The sequence below is a fragment of the Uloborus diversus genome, chromosome 2 (genome assembly GCF_026930045.1).
Source record: "Uloborus diversus isolate 005 chromosome 2, Udiv.v.3.1, whole genome shotgun sequence".
NCBI lineage: Eukaryota > Metazoa > Arthropoda > Arachnida > Araneae > Uloboridae > Uloborus > Uloborus diversus.
The window spans coordinates 131,442,582-131,461,165 of NC_072732.1; the positions used below are offsets into that span (position 1 = coordinate 131,442,582).

Below are 18,584 nucleotides of genomic sequence, written 5' to 3' on the forward strand. Positions count from 1 at the left end.
TTCATGGTACTCAAGAAAGTCTATTTTGTTAATTATTTTCTACCTCTTTAGAATACTTTATTCACTCGAAATAAATTCGTTATAAGCAGATAGTTAATAGTTTAATAGCAGTACATATAACTATATTTTGCTCCTAAATAAATTTATTGAAGAAGGAAGCTTTTATGTGTGTTTGTTTGTTTGTTTCTGTGAACATTGTCAAGATAAAACTATTGCAACCCTTACTTACAAGTAGCCCTAATATTGGTCGTCGCCTGAGGGCAACGGTAAGGTTTCTAATCCCAGAAATAATACTAAGATATCTTACTGTTGCTCTGAGGTGACGTTATACACTTTAAAGAATGATTTTTAAAATGTAACCTAGATTTTTCTTTCTTTCATGTAATGTTTTTGTATTGTTTTACTCATGACATAGTTTTTAATAGTTACAAAGATGCAATAAATGCACCATCATGTGGTAGACATTTTTTTTTTATATTCCAGGTAGTTTCTTTAAAACATTTGAATAACTTGGCAAACAATGAAGAATTTGCAAAATTAGTCGTTTCTAAAAGTTGTAACCAAGATTCTTGATTTGAAACTATTTTTAGTTTCTTTATATTTTGATAATTTATCTTTTTTTTTCGACCTTGATTTCTGACGCTCTTCAATGATGGGGATGGGAAGTTTCTGGGTAGGTTGCACCGGAAACGCTCTCCTCGAAGTTTTTCGAAGCTGAAATCCCAATTACGCTGTTGTGGGCCATCTTTTATGACGTTAAACAAAGGGCGTTTCTCTGAGAATTCCTAAAAAAGCGAAGTTTTAAAAGCGCACTTGAGGCTAGCTGTGGTGACTTAAAAAGAAAGATATAAGCTTTTGGATCCCTTCCTTCCCCCCTACCCCTTTTGCTAAGCCCCAATCTTTATATATCTATTTATTTCAACTACTGATAATAATAATAAAAAAGAATCACAATCCTACAGTTTTCTCTTTCAAAATCATTTAGACATAGATTTTCCATAGTAAAATTTTCAGTTTCCAGCCAGGTATTTTTATTTGCTTGAAATGCAAAGTCATCTGCGGCCGCGGGTTAAAAAACACTTTTTTTGAACTGACCTGATGCTTTGAGGACCTTAAATAACCTTAATGACCTTAGGCCTTTTCTCTACTCTGCATTTTATTTAATTTCATTATCTTCTTCACTTCTTGAGAAAGTTTTGTTTCACATTCAAACACTTTGAGCACTGGTGTGACTATTTATTTCAATATTTTCAATCTCTCTCGCTGTATTTTAATTTTTCTAGTAGATAAACCATATTTTGTGGACCTGTGTATTTTTCTCCACTTGAACTCTGATTTTCAAGATGATATCTTTTATTTATAAAAAAAAAAAAAAAAATAGGAAAGGTAAATGGTAGAAAGGGTAGGTTTGTCGGCGATCCCTGAGACCCATGTGTTTATTTTTTTTTTAATCTAATCACTTTGAAATTTAACTGTCTTAACTGAGGGTCTCTAAGGGTCTTAAACTGTGGATTTAAACTCTTTGAGGGTTACTGAGGGAAGCTGAATGCTTCATTTTTCGTAAAAAGTGTTAGAAACGCACATTTCGGAGGTCTTTACTTGAATAGCTCTAAATTGTGTTTAAAGATTGCATTTTATGTTAAAATTTTATTGAAAAATGTCACTTTTATTGCAATTGTTATGAAATACAATTGTTAATTGTCATTCATAAGTAAAGTAATTGTGAATTGTCACTCGGAACTGAAACTGACAATTGGGCAAAAGTATTTTAACTTTTTAATACTGCCAGCGTTTTCTGTTTTTTATTGCATTACTAAAATGAAATTGGCGGCCCCATTTCTGAAAAACTCAGGTGGTGTAGCATCCCCCCGGCCCCCTTGGCGCCGGCCTTGCCCCCTCCACCCGCGGCGCGAGTTTGAGCCTAAGCCTATGCGTTAAGAGGGATTGAAGCTAGAGAATTTACGTAGCGGTATTTACATTTTGTTGTTTGTAGACGTCACCCCCGAGGGCCCCCTGTATCTGTCATTGCGATGACTAACCAGACTTGCTGCAGATAGGGCAACTGAGCAGCCCAAACATGACCAGGCCACCGGGCAAATATCCGGTTGCCCGCCGGCTGTATCCGCCACTGTGCAAAAGGAGAAATCCCAATTGCGCAACTATGGAAACCCCAACTGCGCAACCACTTGAACTCCCACAAGGCTAACTGAGAATCAGCACTGGCAGTCAGAGCAAGATTGTCACTGGAAGAGTGAATGTGGAAATATGTGTATTAAACAGTAATCAACTAAAACCGAGTTATGTAGTGAATATACCACCTCTGACATAACCACCACCATCACATAATGGTGACCTTTCGGACTAAACACCCAATTCAACAGAACTAAACTTGTGCTACATTTTCACCCCAAAAACTCAAAAAAAAAATGGATTAAATTGTGTGATGAAGCTCAGCACAGCATCTTCAAAGTGTTAAAACAGAGGAGAAATGCCATAGCAACAGTGGGGAACTTTTGCTTTCAAGATCGCAGATAAGTGCAATTTCTGTAAATCATTTCTCTGTGCTTTGCATTTGATTCGCGTGGAAAAGTAGGTCACTTAGGTACCCCTTTATTTTCCTCAACTTCAGTTTAAGCTCTCTCGGTGTTTTTCTTATGATACAGTCGAAGAAAATGTTTCATATGCATGTAATTACTGTTCGTTTTCATTAAGTGTTATCTTTAAAAATATAGTAGGCTTGATAAATTTTTAACATTGCATTTTTCAGTTGTATATATATCGTGCCAAATTCCCATTAACAGTATAAATTACGCACTTATGTTAACAGTACTATATTTATATGCATTAATATGATTCATTCAATGTCTGAACCAAAAGAATCTGAACCTTGCACCATGTCTGAAATAATTACTGTACAAATACCCCAGTACCATAGATCAGATACCAGTTTATGGTTTGTAGTGTGCGAAAGTACTTTTGAACCTGCTACTCCAAAGCTCATAACTGATTCGAAAACCAAATACAATTACGTAGTTGCACATATTCCTCCTAATACAGCTTCTTTAATAAGAGATGTATTAATGAAACCAGATAAAACCGATCCTTATTCCCATATTAAGAAAGAACTTATAAATCGGACAGGGGAATCATCCCAACAGGAAATTTAAAAGTTACTTTCAGGGGAAGAATTAGGCTCTCGCAAACCATCTGAATTACTACGGAATATGAAACGTCGCGCCGAAACTTTAAATGTAGCTGAAAATTTGATGCTAGAGTTATTTTTGCAGCCGTTGCCATCTTCAGTCCAAACAATTTTAGCTACAGTTTCACACACTGTACAGAATTACACGGAACAAAAATTTTTAGTCGAATTGACTTAATAAAAGCGTACCACCAAATTCCTATTCATCCGGACGATATTCAACTTACTTTAGACAAAGCAGCAGAAATTGCCGATAGGATCATAGAAATTTCACCATCTTCCACGGAGACTTTTGCAGTGTCCAATAAAAGTGAACCAACACTTGAGACTATATTTCTTCGCGAAATTGAAAAGTTAAATAAAAGAATTGATCGTCTTTCCTATTCTCGCGGTCGTTCGTCCAATCGCAGAAACAATGGGTCTCGCGAAATGAGTGTCTCTCGTAAACGTGATTTTTCAATTTGTTGGTATCATAGACGCTTTGGAGACAAATGTAGGAAAGCGAAATGCGTGAAACCTTGCAAGTGGCAGGGAAACGAAACGAGCAAGGAATAGCGCCGACTTATTCTTTGCCTAAGGAATCACGTCGTCTGTTCATTCGTGACCGGACAACAAATATATTTTTCCTGGTTGACACAGGGTCGGACGTCAGTTTAATTCCTGCTAATATCTATCAGAAACGAAATGCTACACAACAAACCGTTATGGCAGCAAATTCTTCCAACATTAATGTTTATGGTCAGAAAACCTTATCGCTGAATCTGAATTTAAGACGACACTTTTTATGGACTTTCCTTATTGCAGATGTTAGTTCACCTATTCTTGGAGCAGATTTCCTCCATTATTTTGAATTGGTGTCAGATCTCCGCAATAAGTGTCTGAGAGATACGAAAACAAAATTGCAATCAGCAGACCAAATTAAAGATTCGAAACTACATTCAGTTCAAATTTCTCTTTCTGGGGATACAAAATATCATAAATTATTGCGAAAATTTCCTTCTATTACCAAATTACCTAATCCACATCAAACAGTAAAACACAACACTGTTCACCACATAATAACAAAAGGTCCTCCCGTAGTAGCAAAACCTCGAAGGTTAGCTCCAGATCGTCTTAAAATTGCTAAGCAAGAATTTCAAAATATGATGCATCAAGGACATATAAGACCTTCGAAAAGCAACTAAACTTCGCCACTTCACATGGTTCCCAAGAAAGGAACTTTAGACTGGAGACCAGTTGGTGATTTTAGATCTCTAAATTCTCAAACAATAAAAGATAAATATCCCATCCCTTGTGCTGCTGATTTTACAGCTGAATTACACGGAACAAAAATTTTTATTCGAATTGACTTAATAAAAGCGTACCACCAAATTCCTATTCATCCGGACGATATTCACAAAACTGCAATTTGTACTTCTTTTGGCCTATTTGAAAGTACAGTGATGCAGTTCGGCCTCTGTAACGCGAATGCTACATTTCAAGGTTTTTCAGACGAAATTACTCGAGGATTACCAGGAGTTTACGCCTTCGTCGATGATATATTAATAGCATCTAAAAATCCCGAAGAGCATTACCAACATTTGAAAAACGTATTTTCAAAATTAGATGAATACTGTCTCTGTATTAACGTACAAAAGTGCATATTTGGTGTGTCAACTATAGACTTCTTAGGATTCAATCTTTCGGAAAACGGAATAAAACCGCTACCCGATAAAGTGCATTGTATCCAAAATTTTCCAAAACCAGATACCTTAGCCCAGTTGCGTAGATTTTTAGGTATGTTCAACTTCTGCCGATGTTTTATACCCAAAGCTGCGCGTATACTTGATCCTATAGTACAACTTTTAGAAGGACATACAAATAAAAAGAAATCTCATTCCAAGGTTCGCAAAGCGGCTGAACAACTTAAATGGAATGAAGAAGCAGAAAAAGCCTTTATTGACGCGAAAAACGCGATTGCTAAAGCCACTCTTTTGAGACATCCCATTCCAGGAGCTCAATTAAGCTTATATGTAGACGCCTCAGAGGTTGCTATAGGCGGAACCTTATCTCAACTATCGCATGAACTGTGGGAACCAATAGCCTTTTTCTCAATGAAACTAAACAAAAGTCAACAAAAATGGTCAACCTATGATAGGGAATTGTTCGCAATTTACTCTGTTATTAGAAAATTCAAACACATGTTGGAGGGCAGAATTTTTGTAATATATACAGACCAAAAGCCACTTACTCATGCTTTTAAACAAAATCCAAATAAATGTTCCCCAAGACAATTACGCCATTTAGATTTCATTTCGCAGTACTCCACAGACATTCGGCATGTGAAAGGCTCAGAAAATGCGGTATCAGATACACTCTCGCGAATTGAAATTGAGTCGATTACCAAAGCTGCAAATTTAAATTTTAAAGAATTTGCAAATGCACAGAGAAGTGATCCAGAAACTCAAAAATTTCTCGAAGACAATACATCTTCTTTAAAATTGGAGTTCAAACCATGCCAAACTGCGGACTGCAATTTACTTTGTGATACTTCAACAGGTGTTCCACGTCCATTCGTTCCTGTTTCCTTTCGTAAACTAATATTTGATCATCTGCATAACATGGCACATCCAGGAATCGCAGCTTCAACCAAGCTCATCTGTGCGCAATATGTATGGCCTAATATGAAGTGCCAAATTAAGCAGTGGGTGCAGTGCTGTGAATCATGCCAAAAATTAAAAGTACACAGGCACACCAAAATGCCTCAAGGTACATTTTCACTTTCTGATGCCAGATTCTCGCACATTCATGTAGATATCGTGGGTCCCTTGCCACCATCTGACGGTAAAACATACATTCTCACTATGATTGACCGCTTTTCCAGATGGCCAGAAGCAGTACCCATATCTGACATTAAAGCATCAACTGTATGCCGTGAAATATTCAACACTTGGATCTCTCGTTTCGGATGTCCATCCATAATAACTTCTTATCAAGGTCCCCAGTTTCACTCTTCAATGTTCACTGAATTTACTCGCTTACTGGGCATTCAAAAGATACGAACAACTAGTTATCATCCAATTGCAAATGGACTTGTCGAACGCTTCCACCGGCATATAAAGTCTGCTTTAAAAGCTCATGAAAATACTGACAGATGGTCAGAACTAATACCCGTAATTCTTCTGGGTATCTGAACAGCCATTAAGGAAGATTTGTAATCTTCTTGTGCAGAACTGGTTTACGGCACAACCTTACGTCTTCCTTGTGACATAATCGACCCTACAGTCACTCCTGCATGTGACTCGGATTTCGTAACTGATCTTCGTGACAGAATGAGACAGCTGAATCCTGTTGCGACATCTGCACATTGCACCGATCAGTATTACATCCATCCGTTGCTAAAATCATATTCGCATATTTTTCTAAGAGTTGATCATGTGAAACCACCTTTACATCAACCATATACTGGTCCTCATAAAGTGTTGAGCAAAACGGAGAAAACAATTACAATAGACATAAATGGTCGACGCACAACAGTTTCTCTTGACCGCGTTAAACCGGCTCATGTTATTCCGGAAACTATCCATTCTCCACTTCCAGCTACTACAAAACTAAAAACTATGAATAAAACACCTACAAACGAACCTGCAACATATGTCACCAGATACGGAAGACGAGAACATTTTCGAAAAAACTTAGCAACTTATATAACATAATATATCTTCTTTTCACTGCAAAATATTTGATTTTGTATATATATATCAATCTCAAATTTTCAATTATTTCGTATGTATGTATATATCTTATTTTTTCTTTAACAATATGAAATGACTTCCAGTTTTGATTCTCAAAAAAAAAAAAAAAATCGTTACTTTGGGTTAACAACCCTCAGTCACTCTGTGGGAAACCCATAAATTCATCAGATCAGTTCATGCAAAAGGAGAAATCAAAATTGCGCAACTATGGAAACCCAAACTGCGCAACCACTTGAACTCCCACAAGGCTAACTGAGAATCAGCACTGGCAGTCAGAGCAAGATTGTCACTGGAAGAGTGAATGTGGAAATATGTGTATTAAACAGTAATCAACTAAAACCGAGTTATGTAGTGAATATACCACCTCTGACATAACCACCAACACTACAAAAGTAACATTAACATCAATATTTTACCGTTATTAAAAGACTGGGAATATAAAAATATGTTGACTTAATGATTTTTAGCATCATTTTCCATTATGAGTTCAAAAGTTTTCTCGCTGCAACCAGAAGTTCTTAGTCAGTAGCATTATTTGATGTTTCAGAAACATTTCAGTTTATATTCCGGCACTGTAAAAACAATTTAGAAACGTTCCTCAAAAAGAATGGGCAGCTAATGTGCTTTATTTTTTTTTAAATAACATACCTTACAAAAAAACCGAAATGTTTTTCGCTAAAATTCAGTAACCTTTCTGAAATTATCCTGTAATATTTCTAAAGAACTCAGTAATCTTCCCGATTAAAACCACTCATGTCTCTGGGACTTTCAGAGAGCTTGGTTGGTTTAATGTAATCGCTTGAAACCTTTTTGCTTCGCCAAGAAAGCTCTAAAAGCATTACTGCAACCATGGCCTAAGCTAAGAGAGAATTGCAAACAAACGGCGTGGATCTAACAAGCCTGCACTTCTTGTAAAGCTACGGAATCCAGAGACTTATTTGCTCTCATTGAAAGCTTAGTCAATCTGGACGAGCCGTAATCGAGCTGGAGCCGATAAACTTATTAAATACGCTCAGTTAATCTTTATACTGCTAGCTAAAAATATTTTTCACAAGAGTGAGAAGTCTGCATTCGTGCAATTTGTAGCAATTCAGGAAATATCTGGACAAATATACTTGATTTTCTCAGAAAAGGGATAAAAAATTGGGAAATCCCGAAACGTTCGGCGGAAGTCATCAGTAACGATTCGGATTTTTTTTTTACAGTGTGGTAGAACTATTACATTTCGGAAGTAACATCAATTAATCAGTAAAAAACGTATGGTGTTCATACATAATGTACACTATATGACCAAAACTTTTGGGACACTTTCAAAAATTCACATTTCAAAGGATTTCTCAAGAAATAAAAAAACCTATGTCTTTGTAACTTTTGTCACTTAACAAGTATGCTCCAGCTGTCATTTTCCCAATAAAACTTATTCCGACTTAGGTTTCGGGGGTCAGTGACTAATTGAGGAAAACAAAAATGTTTTTTTTTTTTTGGTCAGCATTTAACGTAAATTACTGATAATAAGCTGTAAATTTCAGAAATTAGTTTGCTTAAACTGTGCAATAATTTTTCATACTTTTGAGAAGGTATTCACCAAATTATAAGCATTTCTTTCATAACTACAAACTTCATTTGAAGATTTTTGGCTCTTAACACTCAAATTTTTTTATCAAAACTTACGAAATTTTTAGAAAACTTGGCATTATACAAGAGAAGCATAATGCTAAAATTTTAAATTGAAATGTTGAAAATTTGATAAAATAAGGACATATAAAGCAATAAATTTATCACTGCGCATGCGCGAAAAGTAGAAATTTATAACTTTCATCATCTAATGCCCAACTAGATTCCTCAAGTCATTAAAAAAAATTCTCTTTCAATATTTAAAAAAATTAGAAATTTATCAGCAAACTAATGAGCCGAATTTGAATAACTCTCGGATAGGCAACGAATCGCTAGGGATCATTTGTAAATAAGTTGTTTTTTTCATGAAATACACTGAACGATTGCAAGCAAATGTTACAAACTTGCGAACGACCCCTCACGGTTTGTCGCCTATCTAAGAATGATTGAAATTCGGCTCATTAGATCACTGATAACTTTCAGAATTCTTAAGATATTGCACTGAAATTTTTTTATGAGTTGTAAAATTTAGTTGGATATTACATCATGAAAGTTATAAATTGCTGTCTTTCGCGCATGCACAGTGAAAAATTAATACTTTAAATGCCGATAGTTCCTCAAATTTTCCCACATTTTAATTTCAAATTTTAGTATTATATTTCTCTTGTATGCTGTGAAGTTTTCTGAAAGTTTCTTAAGCATTGATGGGAAACTTTGCGTGTTATGAGACAAAAACATTTAAACAAAATTCGTAGTTCTGTAAGAAAATGGCTACATTTTCGTGAATATCAGTGATGCCTTCTCAAAAGTATGAAAATGATTGTACATACTTTCCAGTAACTTGAAATCAATATGTTTACTTAATGATTTTTAGCATCATTTTTCCATTATGGGTTCAAAAGTTTTCTCGTTGCAACCAGAAGTTCTTAGTCAGTAGCATAATTTGATGTTTCAGAAACAGTTCAGTTTATATTCCGGCACAGTAATAAAAAATTATTAAATAAAAACAAAAAACTCGACTGCGTAAAAACCAAAAAAACTAAAAAGAAAAATGTGTAAGCCCAGTACTTTACAATCTAATAAGTACTACTGAATAACTACACCGTTGAAATAGTTTTATAACCGTACACAAATAAGACAAATCATAAATTCAAAAGCAGAATAGAACGATCAACAGTCGGGACCCATTCCTTTCTGATTCAAAGAACCCCGTAAAATTTAAATGGGCCCCGACTGTTGATCCTTCTACTCAGCTTTTGAATCTATGATTTGTCTTATCTGTATATGGTTATAAAACTGTTTCAACGGTGCAGTTATTCAGTAGTACTTATTACATTCTAAACTACTAGGCTTACACATTTTTTTTTTTTTTTTTACGCAGTCTGGTTTTTTGTTTTTATTTAATAATTTTTTATTTTACACTTTTTAGTTAATTTTCATTGACTTAGTTATTATGATTATAAGACGCGGTACATTTCGCAACCTTGTCATTTCATTAAGAGAGTTTGTATCGTGAGGTTAATTAAATAACTTGCTGTGGTCTAAACGACTGATAATTAGTCCCTCTAGGGACCTAACTAGGTTTAAAGCTACATGTGCTTGACCTTCGGCAAAAATGCGCGAACTTAAGTCAACTACAGCACAGCTATATAAACAGCCTGTATAATTCATGATGACGCGAAATCGGAAGCGTCCGTCAGTCACAGCTTTCTCGCAAAACTAAAAAAGCCCCTCAAAAGAGTACACGTCGCGAAACTCGGTCCTTTGAATCAAGGCAAAAATAAATGCAACATGTTAGCGATGAAAATCGAATTAGTAGACTTTCTTTTTGTGCTTTTTGCACAGGTTTATTTTGATGAGGACTACAATCTGAGTGTCTTGCCTTCGTTACGCATAATATACAGTGGCTCCCAAAAGTGTCCGTACACCTACGAATTTCAATAAAATATGTTCTTATCCATTAGTTAGAACTAATGTTTCGAAATAAGAATTTTATTATAAGATCTATGATCTATTTTTCACAAAACTACATGAAAATTTTTAATAAAACATTTAAACATAATTTTTAAAAAATCCAAAGCCAAAAATTGCCGGAAATTTTATCTCTCAAAAGTCTTCGTACACTTTGAAAAAATGTCAAAAAATTGGTAAATAATCTAACTTTTTATAAAGTTATTATTTAGTAAAAATCATGCAGTATCAACAACAGCTGTTAAAAGTCTGAGAATAGATTTCATTGTTTTTTCTTTCTTTTTTTGTGCAATTTCTGAGTAAGTGTTCATCCGTACTTCGAGTCTTACTGTTTCTAGTTCGCTTCTCGTTTCAATAGTGTATTTTTGTAATCTAGTTATCAGATATCTCCAAATATGTTCCATTAAGTTTAAATCTGGCGATTGAGGAGATATTTCTAAGCTTAAGGACAATTTGAGGAGCCAAACGCAAACGTGTGCTTCTTATCGTTATCTTGATAAAAAACAAAGTTGTTTCCGATTACCAAATTTTGGGCTAATAGTTTAAAAATATTTTTTAAAATATTTAAATGAACAGTATGATTTATTATTTCATCAAAAAATTCCAAATTTCCAAGTCCTGATGCTGTTATGCACCCTCACATAAGAACACCTTCACCGTCCTGATTAACTGATCCAACTAAGTTCTTAAGATTAAATTCCTCATTTTTTCTTCTCTTGACAATTATACAACAATTTACCCCAAAATATTAAATTTATTTTCATCTATAAGTAAGACGTTGTTCCAAAACGTTTTGAGCTTATTTATCATTGATTTTACGACGGAAAGCGTAAGCTTTCTGTTTTTTGCACGAACAAGAAAATTTCTGCGGGAAGAGGTCCCCTTTAATCCAGCTAATCAGAGAACTTGACGAACAATTTTACGTGAAAACTAAACGTAAAATGTTTCATTCAAGTCTGCAGAAACTTTTTCAGCACTCAAATGTTTATTTTTCATAATTTTTTTAACTGTAAACCTCCGATAACGCTTTGTTAACTTTACCAGTTGACCTTTTCTTACCTTGTTTTCGATCCGATTCTTGTCTTTAAAGCATTTTATCAAGCACTTTAATATGGAATGGTATAAATTAACTAATTTAGAGACATTTCAAGCCAATTTATGACTGTGAGGAAAAAAAATGAAATTTCGAATCATGATTGTTGTTTTCTACGCGCACCTGCCATTTTAAAATAATAAGCAGAATATTAGGGAATAAATAAACAAAAAATTAAAGCCAAATGACTTCTAAAGGTCAACACAATGCAAAAATATTGATAAAACGGCATATGATAATTTTAATCATGAATTTATTCGAAAATATTTCAGTGTACGATGACTTTTGTGGCGTAATTTTTCTCTGTCACTTCGTTTTTTGACAAATTTCAAAAATAAAATCTGGCAATATTTTGAAAAAACTGCTGGGTTTTATTCAGAATGGCATAGAGATGATGTGAAAAAAAAAATTGGACTTCATATTCGAATTCAGTTTTGCGTTATTTTGGTTTTACTACAAAATTTCAAGGTGTCCGAACACTTTTGGGAGCCACTGTATTTTTATTACACCACGGAATACATATAAAGAACACATGAAAAAATTTACATCAGAGAGAGGGGAAACTACATCCGGAGCGAGGGTGTTTTGACCCACCGCCTCAAGTAGGGGAAAGTACATCCGGAGCGAGGGTGTTTTGACCCACCGCCTCAAGTAGGGGAAACTACATCCGGAGCTAGGGTGTTTTGACCCACCGCCTCAAGTAGGGGAAACTACATCCGGAGCGAGGGTGTTTTGACCCACCGCCTCAAGTAGGGGAAACTACATCCGGAGCGAGGGTGTTTTGACCCACCGCCTCAAGTAGGGGAAACTACATCCGGAGCGAGGGTGTTTTGACCCACCGCCTCAAGTAGGAGAAACAATCGCTTAGACCACTCTGCCACTGAGACCCCAATTAGTAGACTTAGTAAACAAAAAATTCAGGCAGTGAAAACTACCTGCATTTGTTGCACGCAGGTAGCGTGCGACACAGTGTGCGGCACCCAGCGTGTGCCGATCCCAAACTGACAAAATGACAACTGGTTTTTGGAATGATACATTAGATTACTGTCGTGTTTAGTGACACTCCCAAGGTTAAGACAAATCTATTAACGTAAGAATCATTAAAATTGGCCAAGGCTTTTAGTTTCTAACCGCCACATGTGTAGGAACAAACATTCATATATACATAGACCCATAAACACACTACCCTCCTTTGCGTCGCACAAAACGGGTGAGGTTTTGAAATTTACGGCTTTTTTACCCTCGGTGTGGGTAAGAAACCCGTCAAGAAAGTACACGTTGCGAAACCCAGTCCCCTGAATCACGACAGAAACAAATGCAACATGTTAGAGATGAAAACCGAATTAGTAGACTTTTTTTCTTTGACATAGTAAACAAAAAATTCAGGCGGTGAAAATCACCTGCATTTGTTGCACGCAGGTAGCGTGCGACACCCAGCGTTCGCTGATCCCAAACTGACAAAATGGCAACTGGTTTTTGAAATGGTACTTTTGATTACTGTCATGTGTTTAGTGACATTCCCAAGGTTAAGACAAATCGATTGACGTAAGAATAACCAAAATTGGCCTTGGCGTTTAGTCTGTAGAACGCCACATAGGAACAGACATACATACATAGACTGATAAACACATTACCCTCCTCTGCGTCACGCACGCGCAGTCGGGTAAAAACAATTCAGAAACGTTGCTCAAAGATATTGGGCAGATAATGTGCCTAATTTCTTCAAATAACATTTTAAAAATACTTCTAAAACATCTTACATGAAACTTAAGTTTCTACTACTCTATATTCCAAAACTTCATAACCAAATGAAAAACTTTTACCGACTTTTTCAAAAAATACAGAATCATGTTACGTTATTATTAGCGGTAGTAGTAAAACAACGAAAATATACTATCATTTCCAGATATGAAAGTTAATTTATATGACATTGTAATTTTATTTATTCTTCAAAGCTAATTGAATTCATAATTATTATGAACTTGTAAAACGTGAATGATTTAACAAAATTTTAATATAATATCTTTTTTTTATCATGTAGGAAACCAAATTTTCTAAGGACAAAGTTAAAGTGTAATTTGTTGTTAATTAGCAATCGAAAGTTTGTCTAAGGTTTCCTGCAGCAACTTTTAGTCCACTTTGTAAGGATTTATAAATATTTATTAGAGCACTGAATAGGTTAGGATGTAACGGTTGGGAAGTTTATAGACATTAACTGCTACTTTCTTGGGGACGAAATTTTTATTATTTGGTATCATGTTAATTCAAAAGTGAAGAAAGGAAAGTTATGAGCGATAGTCACTCACTTAAAAGATAAATTCCCCGGGGGTTTTAGAGTCATATTTCCTTACTTAAATCTAATCTTTCATGATACTTTCAAATAAAATAGATAATGCGTTGAATATTTATCTTTTAAAGTACCAACAATTGTCATGAACATAAACGATGCTGGACCCACGAATTTTCTGATCCGGGGAAAAAACTTGAATCTGCTTTGAACTATCAATCGGGTTTCTTTCCTTCAGTCAAAAGTACTACCTTTATCACTGAAATTGATAGAATAAGCAAAAAAAAAATAACATGGAGCGAGAAAAAAACTTTCATTTCCCCAACGCTTGATTTTTAAAAGTCCGGTTTTGAAAATTAGGTACGGTCTTTGTGACGTCACAAGCGACGTACTTTGGCGCATCTCCACTGGCGCGATGAATGCCGACGCTAGCTGTCTACCGCATTTTCAGCTTATGATAATTCAGTAGCGAATTAAATATTGCGCTCTACGCTTGCTATCAACCATATCGTTGGCAGTACATGTGAGTAAAGAAGCGAATTAAATATTGCGCTCTTCGCTAATGGCATGAGTGAATGGCATTCCATCACTTGTGATAACATGTGCAGAAGCGTAAACAATGAAATGTGCCGTTTAAAATAGTTGTTAAAAAATACTAAACTTGTCAGTTTTTTTGAGCAATCACGATTGCTTATTGTTCTCACTTGACCGTTTTTGGCGTCCGTGCCTTTTTCAGCTTGGACCAGGCCTGCAGCACCACCGTCCACCGGCGGCGGCGCGGCTGGTCCTGAGCACTGTCCCCCGGAATCCACTTCTGCTGGGCGGTGGCGTCCATGTCCCACACACACAAACGCCTACACACACACACACACACGAACGCCTACACACACACACACACACGAACGCCTACACACACACACACGAACGCCTACACACACACACACACGAACGCCTACACACACACACACACACGAACGCCTACACACACACACACACACACGAACGCCTACACATACACACACACACGAACGCCTACACACACACACACACACACGAACGCCTACACACACACACACACACACACACGAACACCTACACGCACACGCACGTACACAACACTCACTCACACACATGCATACATACACTTACGCACCCACGCACCCACACACATGCGCCTACACAAACACACACGCTCGTGATTGCGAAAAACATAATTTGAATTCAAGATGCAAAAAATTCAAATTATTTTTTTTTCTTTGAGCAATCACGATTCCTTTTTGTTCTCATTTGACCGTTTTTGGTGTCCGTGCCTTTTCCAACTTGGACCAGAAGCCTTTGCAGCACCACCGTCCACCGTCCTCTGCTGGCGGCGCGGCGCGACTGCTCCGGTTTTGAGCTATCCGCTTCTCCTGGTCGGAGGCGTCCATGTCCTACACACACGCACGTTCACACACATACACACACACGACTTCACACACATACACTCACACACGCCTACGTGCATACACACAGGTCTACGCACACACACAACTATGCACAAGTAACCCCCCAGGAGGAGAGGCAGACTTGGGGTTGACCGGAGCCGTTTCTAGAAACAATAACTCCAATGAGTTGGGTCCTGTCTCAGTTCGTGATTGCGAAAAACATAATTTGAATTCAAAATTTCAGAATTCAAATTAATTTTCTTTTTTTTTTTTTTTTTTTAATGGCTAAATCCTATGTTTTTAAGCGTGCTCTTTCAGGAAAAAAAATACTTTGGAAATTAAGAAACAACCCCATTACAAGTGTTTAATTACTTAACAATTAGAAATTCGCAACAGATAATTTTCCTTATTAAATTATTGAGCAGCCATCTAAGAAATCGTTGTCAATCGCGTGAATAAAGGCTTTGAATTGTAACTGAAAATTTACTACGAAGAGTTATAATTTTTGCTCCTTTGATTGGTATCGATATTTCAAATGTGTGAGTAAGTTTTCATTACTAAAGTTGCGAAATAATACCAGTTTTCACGGTTTTTAATTGATATCTTCAGTAATTCGCATCTCCAGAGCTCGAATACACTACCTTGCTGTGATTTACAATACTACCGAAAAAGGTAAAACATTCCGTTCTACGTGTTTTCTTTGGGGCAAATTCCAAGCTTCAGATAGTTTATAGTGTAATGTAATTTTAGAACAATAGAAAAGAAAGCTTCCAACAAACACTATGATAAATTACTGTCATTCACTAATCTTCAAAGCAAGTTATAAGTTACAGCATTTGTTTGTTTTGCCTTTTTCATCCGCCATTAAACAGTGGCTGCAGCGCCCCCTATAGTTTATTGGCGTTGCGAATTAGTGTCCTACAAAAAGAAGAATTACCTAAGAACACTCTCGATCGAGTCACCTTTCGAAAAAAACAGAACAATCAAAATCGGTTCATCCGTTTAGTAGCTACAATGTCACAGACAGACACACAGATAAATACACAGATACACACGTCATACTTTTAACCTCCCTTTTTTTAGGGTAAAAATAAGTTAGAAACTACATTTAATATTTGAAAATCACAGACATTCTCACTCTATGAATGTAATATTCGCACTAACACTCATTAATTTTCTTGCACAGTGTTAAAATAACAGATTTTTTTAAAAAATACTAAGCACTTTTCATAATGCACTCAAAAGGACAAAATAACTTTTCTGGGTACGAAAGGACACTTTAAGAATTCCTGTAGTTTTCGAAAATTCAAAGAAAATGACACCACAAATGAAGAAAAGTGCGGCTCAAGTCTCTCGTTAAGAGAATTTCTTATCACTATCTAGCTTTCGATGATAACTTTGAGTGTTGAAGCATGCATATTTTTCTTATTGGGAAAGTTTGGTTATAAAATGACTACAACCGCACTTTTCTTCGTTTGAGGTGTCATTTTCTTGGAATTTTCGAAAGCTACAGGAATTCTTAAATTGTCCTTTCTGACCCAGAAAAGTTATTTTGTCCTTTTGAGTGTATTATGAAAAGTGCTTAGCATTTTTTTTTTTTTTTTTAAATCTGTTATTTTATCCCTTTTAGTGTAAATGTATTTCAGAAATAGAATAATTTTACCCTCACGAAACTTCCCCTTATTTTTCACATAAATTCTCGGTACTAAAAGGGAAAAAAACCTATACACGTGTCTAAAACTTTAAGCAGTTGGCACTAAAATTTTATCATTGTTCCTCTCAAGGATTTATGCTTGCTAATTTCATGCCTGCTTCAGAGAAGCCTTGATTCGAAATTTTCATTATGATTGCTTTAACTTTACTGTTGCAAGACAACAAAATTTGCAACAATGGGTTTTATATTTAAATATTTAATAGGGAAATTACATGAAATTTGCTGTTTTCCATCTTAATCGAAAAAATAATTTTATTTTAGAATTTTAATTTTTCAGCGCTAAGTTGTACCTTAAGATTAAGCAAATCATTTAGTGAAATCCCGAAGTCTCTAAATAGTCTAGTTACAGAGACTAGTGTTTGCCCAGTGATCGAAATTTGACCATATTCATAAATGAATATTTGAGAAAACTTGAATGAATTTAACTATTTCTAACATTTTTATTTCTACTCTTACTCATGTTTACTGCAATTCGGGGGAAAGCGTACATTTTTTATATGTTTATACAATACCAAACAGTTATAATTTGTTCCAATTTTACTTTTTTTCTGTTAATCTTAAAATAAATGGATGAAAGGGGATATTTCGGTAATAGGGTCGTTTCTGAAATTTGATTTTTTTTTTTTGAAAGAGCATGCTAAAAAACATGGGTTTTAGCCATTTTTTGAATAATTTGAAAACATATTAATATTTTCTAACAATTATCTTAAACGGTCCGCAGATTGAAATTCATTTTTTACGCTTCTGCACATTGCATCAAAAGCGATGAAATGCCATTCACTGATGCCATTAGCGCACATCGCAAATTATCATAACCTGGAAACGCGGTTAACAGCAAAGCATAAACATTTAGAGTGACAATGGAGCAGCGCACCGAAGTACATCACTTGTAATGTAATATCATAAAGACAGTGCCTTATTTCCAGAATCGGACATCTGAAAAAAAATTAATAAAAAATAACTGTTGTAAAAACGAAAGTTTTTTTCTGGCTCCACTTTTTTTTTTTTTCTTCTTCTTCTTCTATCAATTTCAGTGATTAAAAGTCATACTTTTGACTGAAGGAAACAACCCCATTGAGAAATTTGTGTGGTCGTCAAATTCTTGGCTTGAACAATTTTATTTTGGGTACCATGTTCCTTTGTGCTAACCCTATTCAAATAAACATTTTTCTACAGTACAGACAGTTGCCACGAGTAGAGTTCGTTCATTTGTTACTTGGAAATTTACATTTCTAATGACGAAGAAGCAACTTACTCAATAATAGTAGACGTTTTATAAGTAACTAGAGGACCCGAAAGACGTTGTTCTGTTCTAACTTTGTAAATTGAAAAGTTAAAAAATTTCAATAAACTATCAAGTGTTTGAATCGTTCTGTTGAAAAAAATAAGTAGAAAAATGTTTTAAGCTGCTATGGTGTAAGAATGCGTATATTTATTACAACTTTATTTACCTAATGCCCACTGAGCAGTTGTTTTATTGACTTTTTTTTCTCCCGTACTTGGTGGTTTGTTCCTTCAGCCATACTCAAAGGATAAAAAGCGTCC

General features: G+C 35.5%; 1 protein-coding gene and 1 pseudogene across 1 annotated transcript; both read left to right on the forward strand.

Annotated features, from left to right (window-relative positions):
- Positions 1–2,894: 2,894 nt before the first annotated feature.
- On the forward strand, positions 2,895–3,757 carry LOC129216541 (uncharacterized; annotated as a pseudogene).
- Positions 3,758–3,906: 149 nt separating this feature from the next.
- On the forward strand, positions 3,907–4,386 carry LOC129216542 (uncharacterized). The gene has a single exon (XM_054850757.1). It carries the CDS (start codon positions 3,907–3,909, stop codon positions 4,384–4,386), a length of 480 nt encoding a protein of 159 aa, XP_054706732.1.
- Positions 4,387–18,584: the final 14,198 nt, after the last annotated feature.

Coding starts and splice junctions, on each gene's coding strand:
- LOC129216542 (XM_054850757.1), top strand. CDS start 3,907: ATGGCAGCAAATTCTTCCAACATTAATGTTTATGGTCAGAAAACCTTA.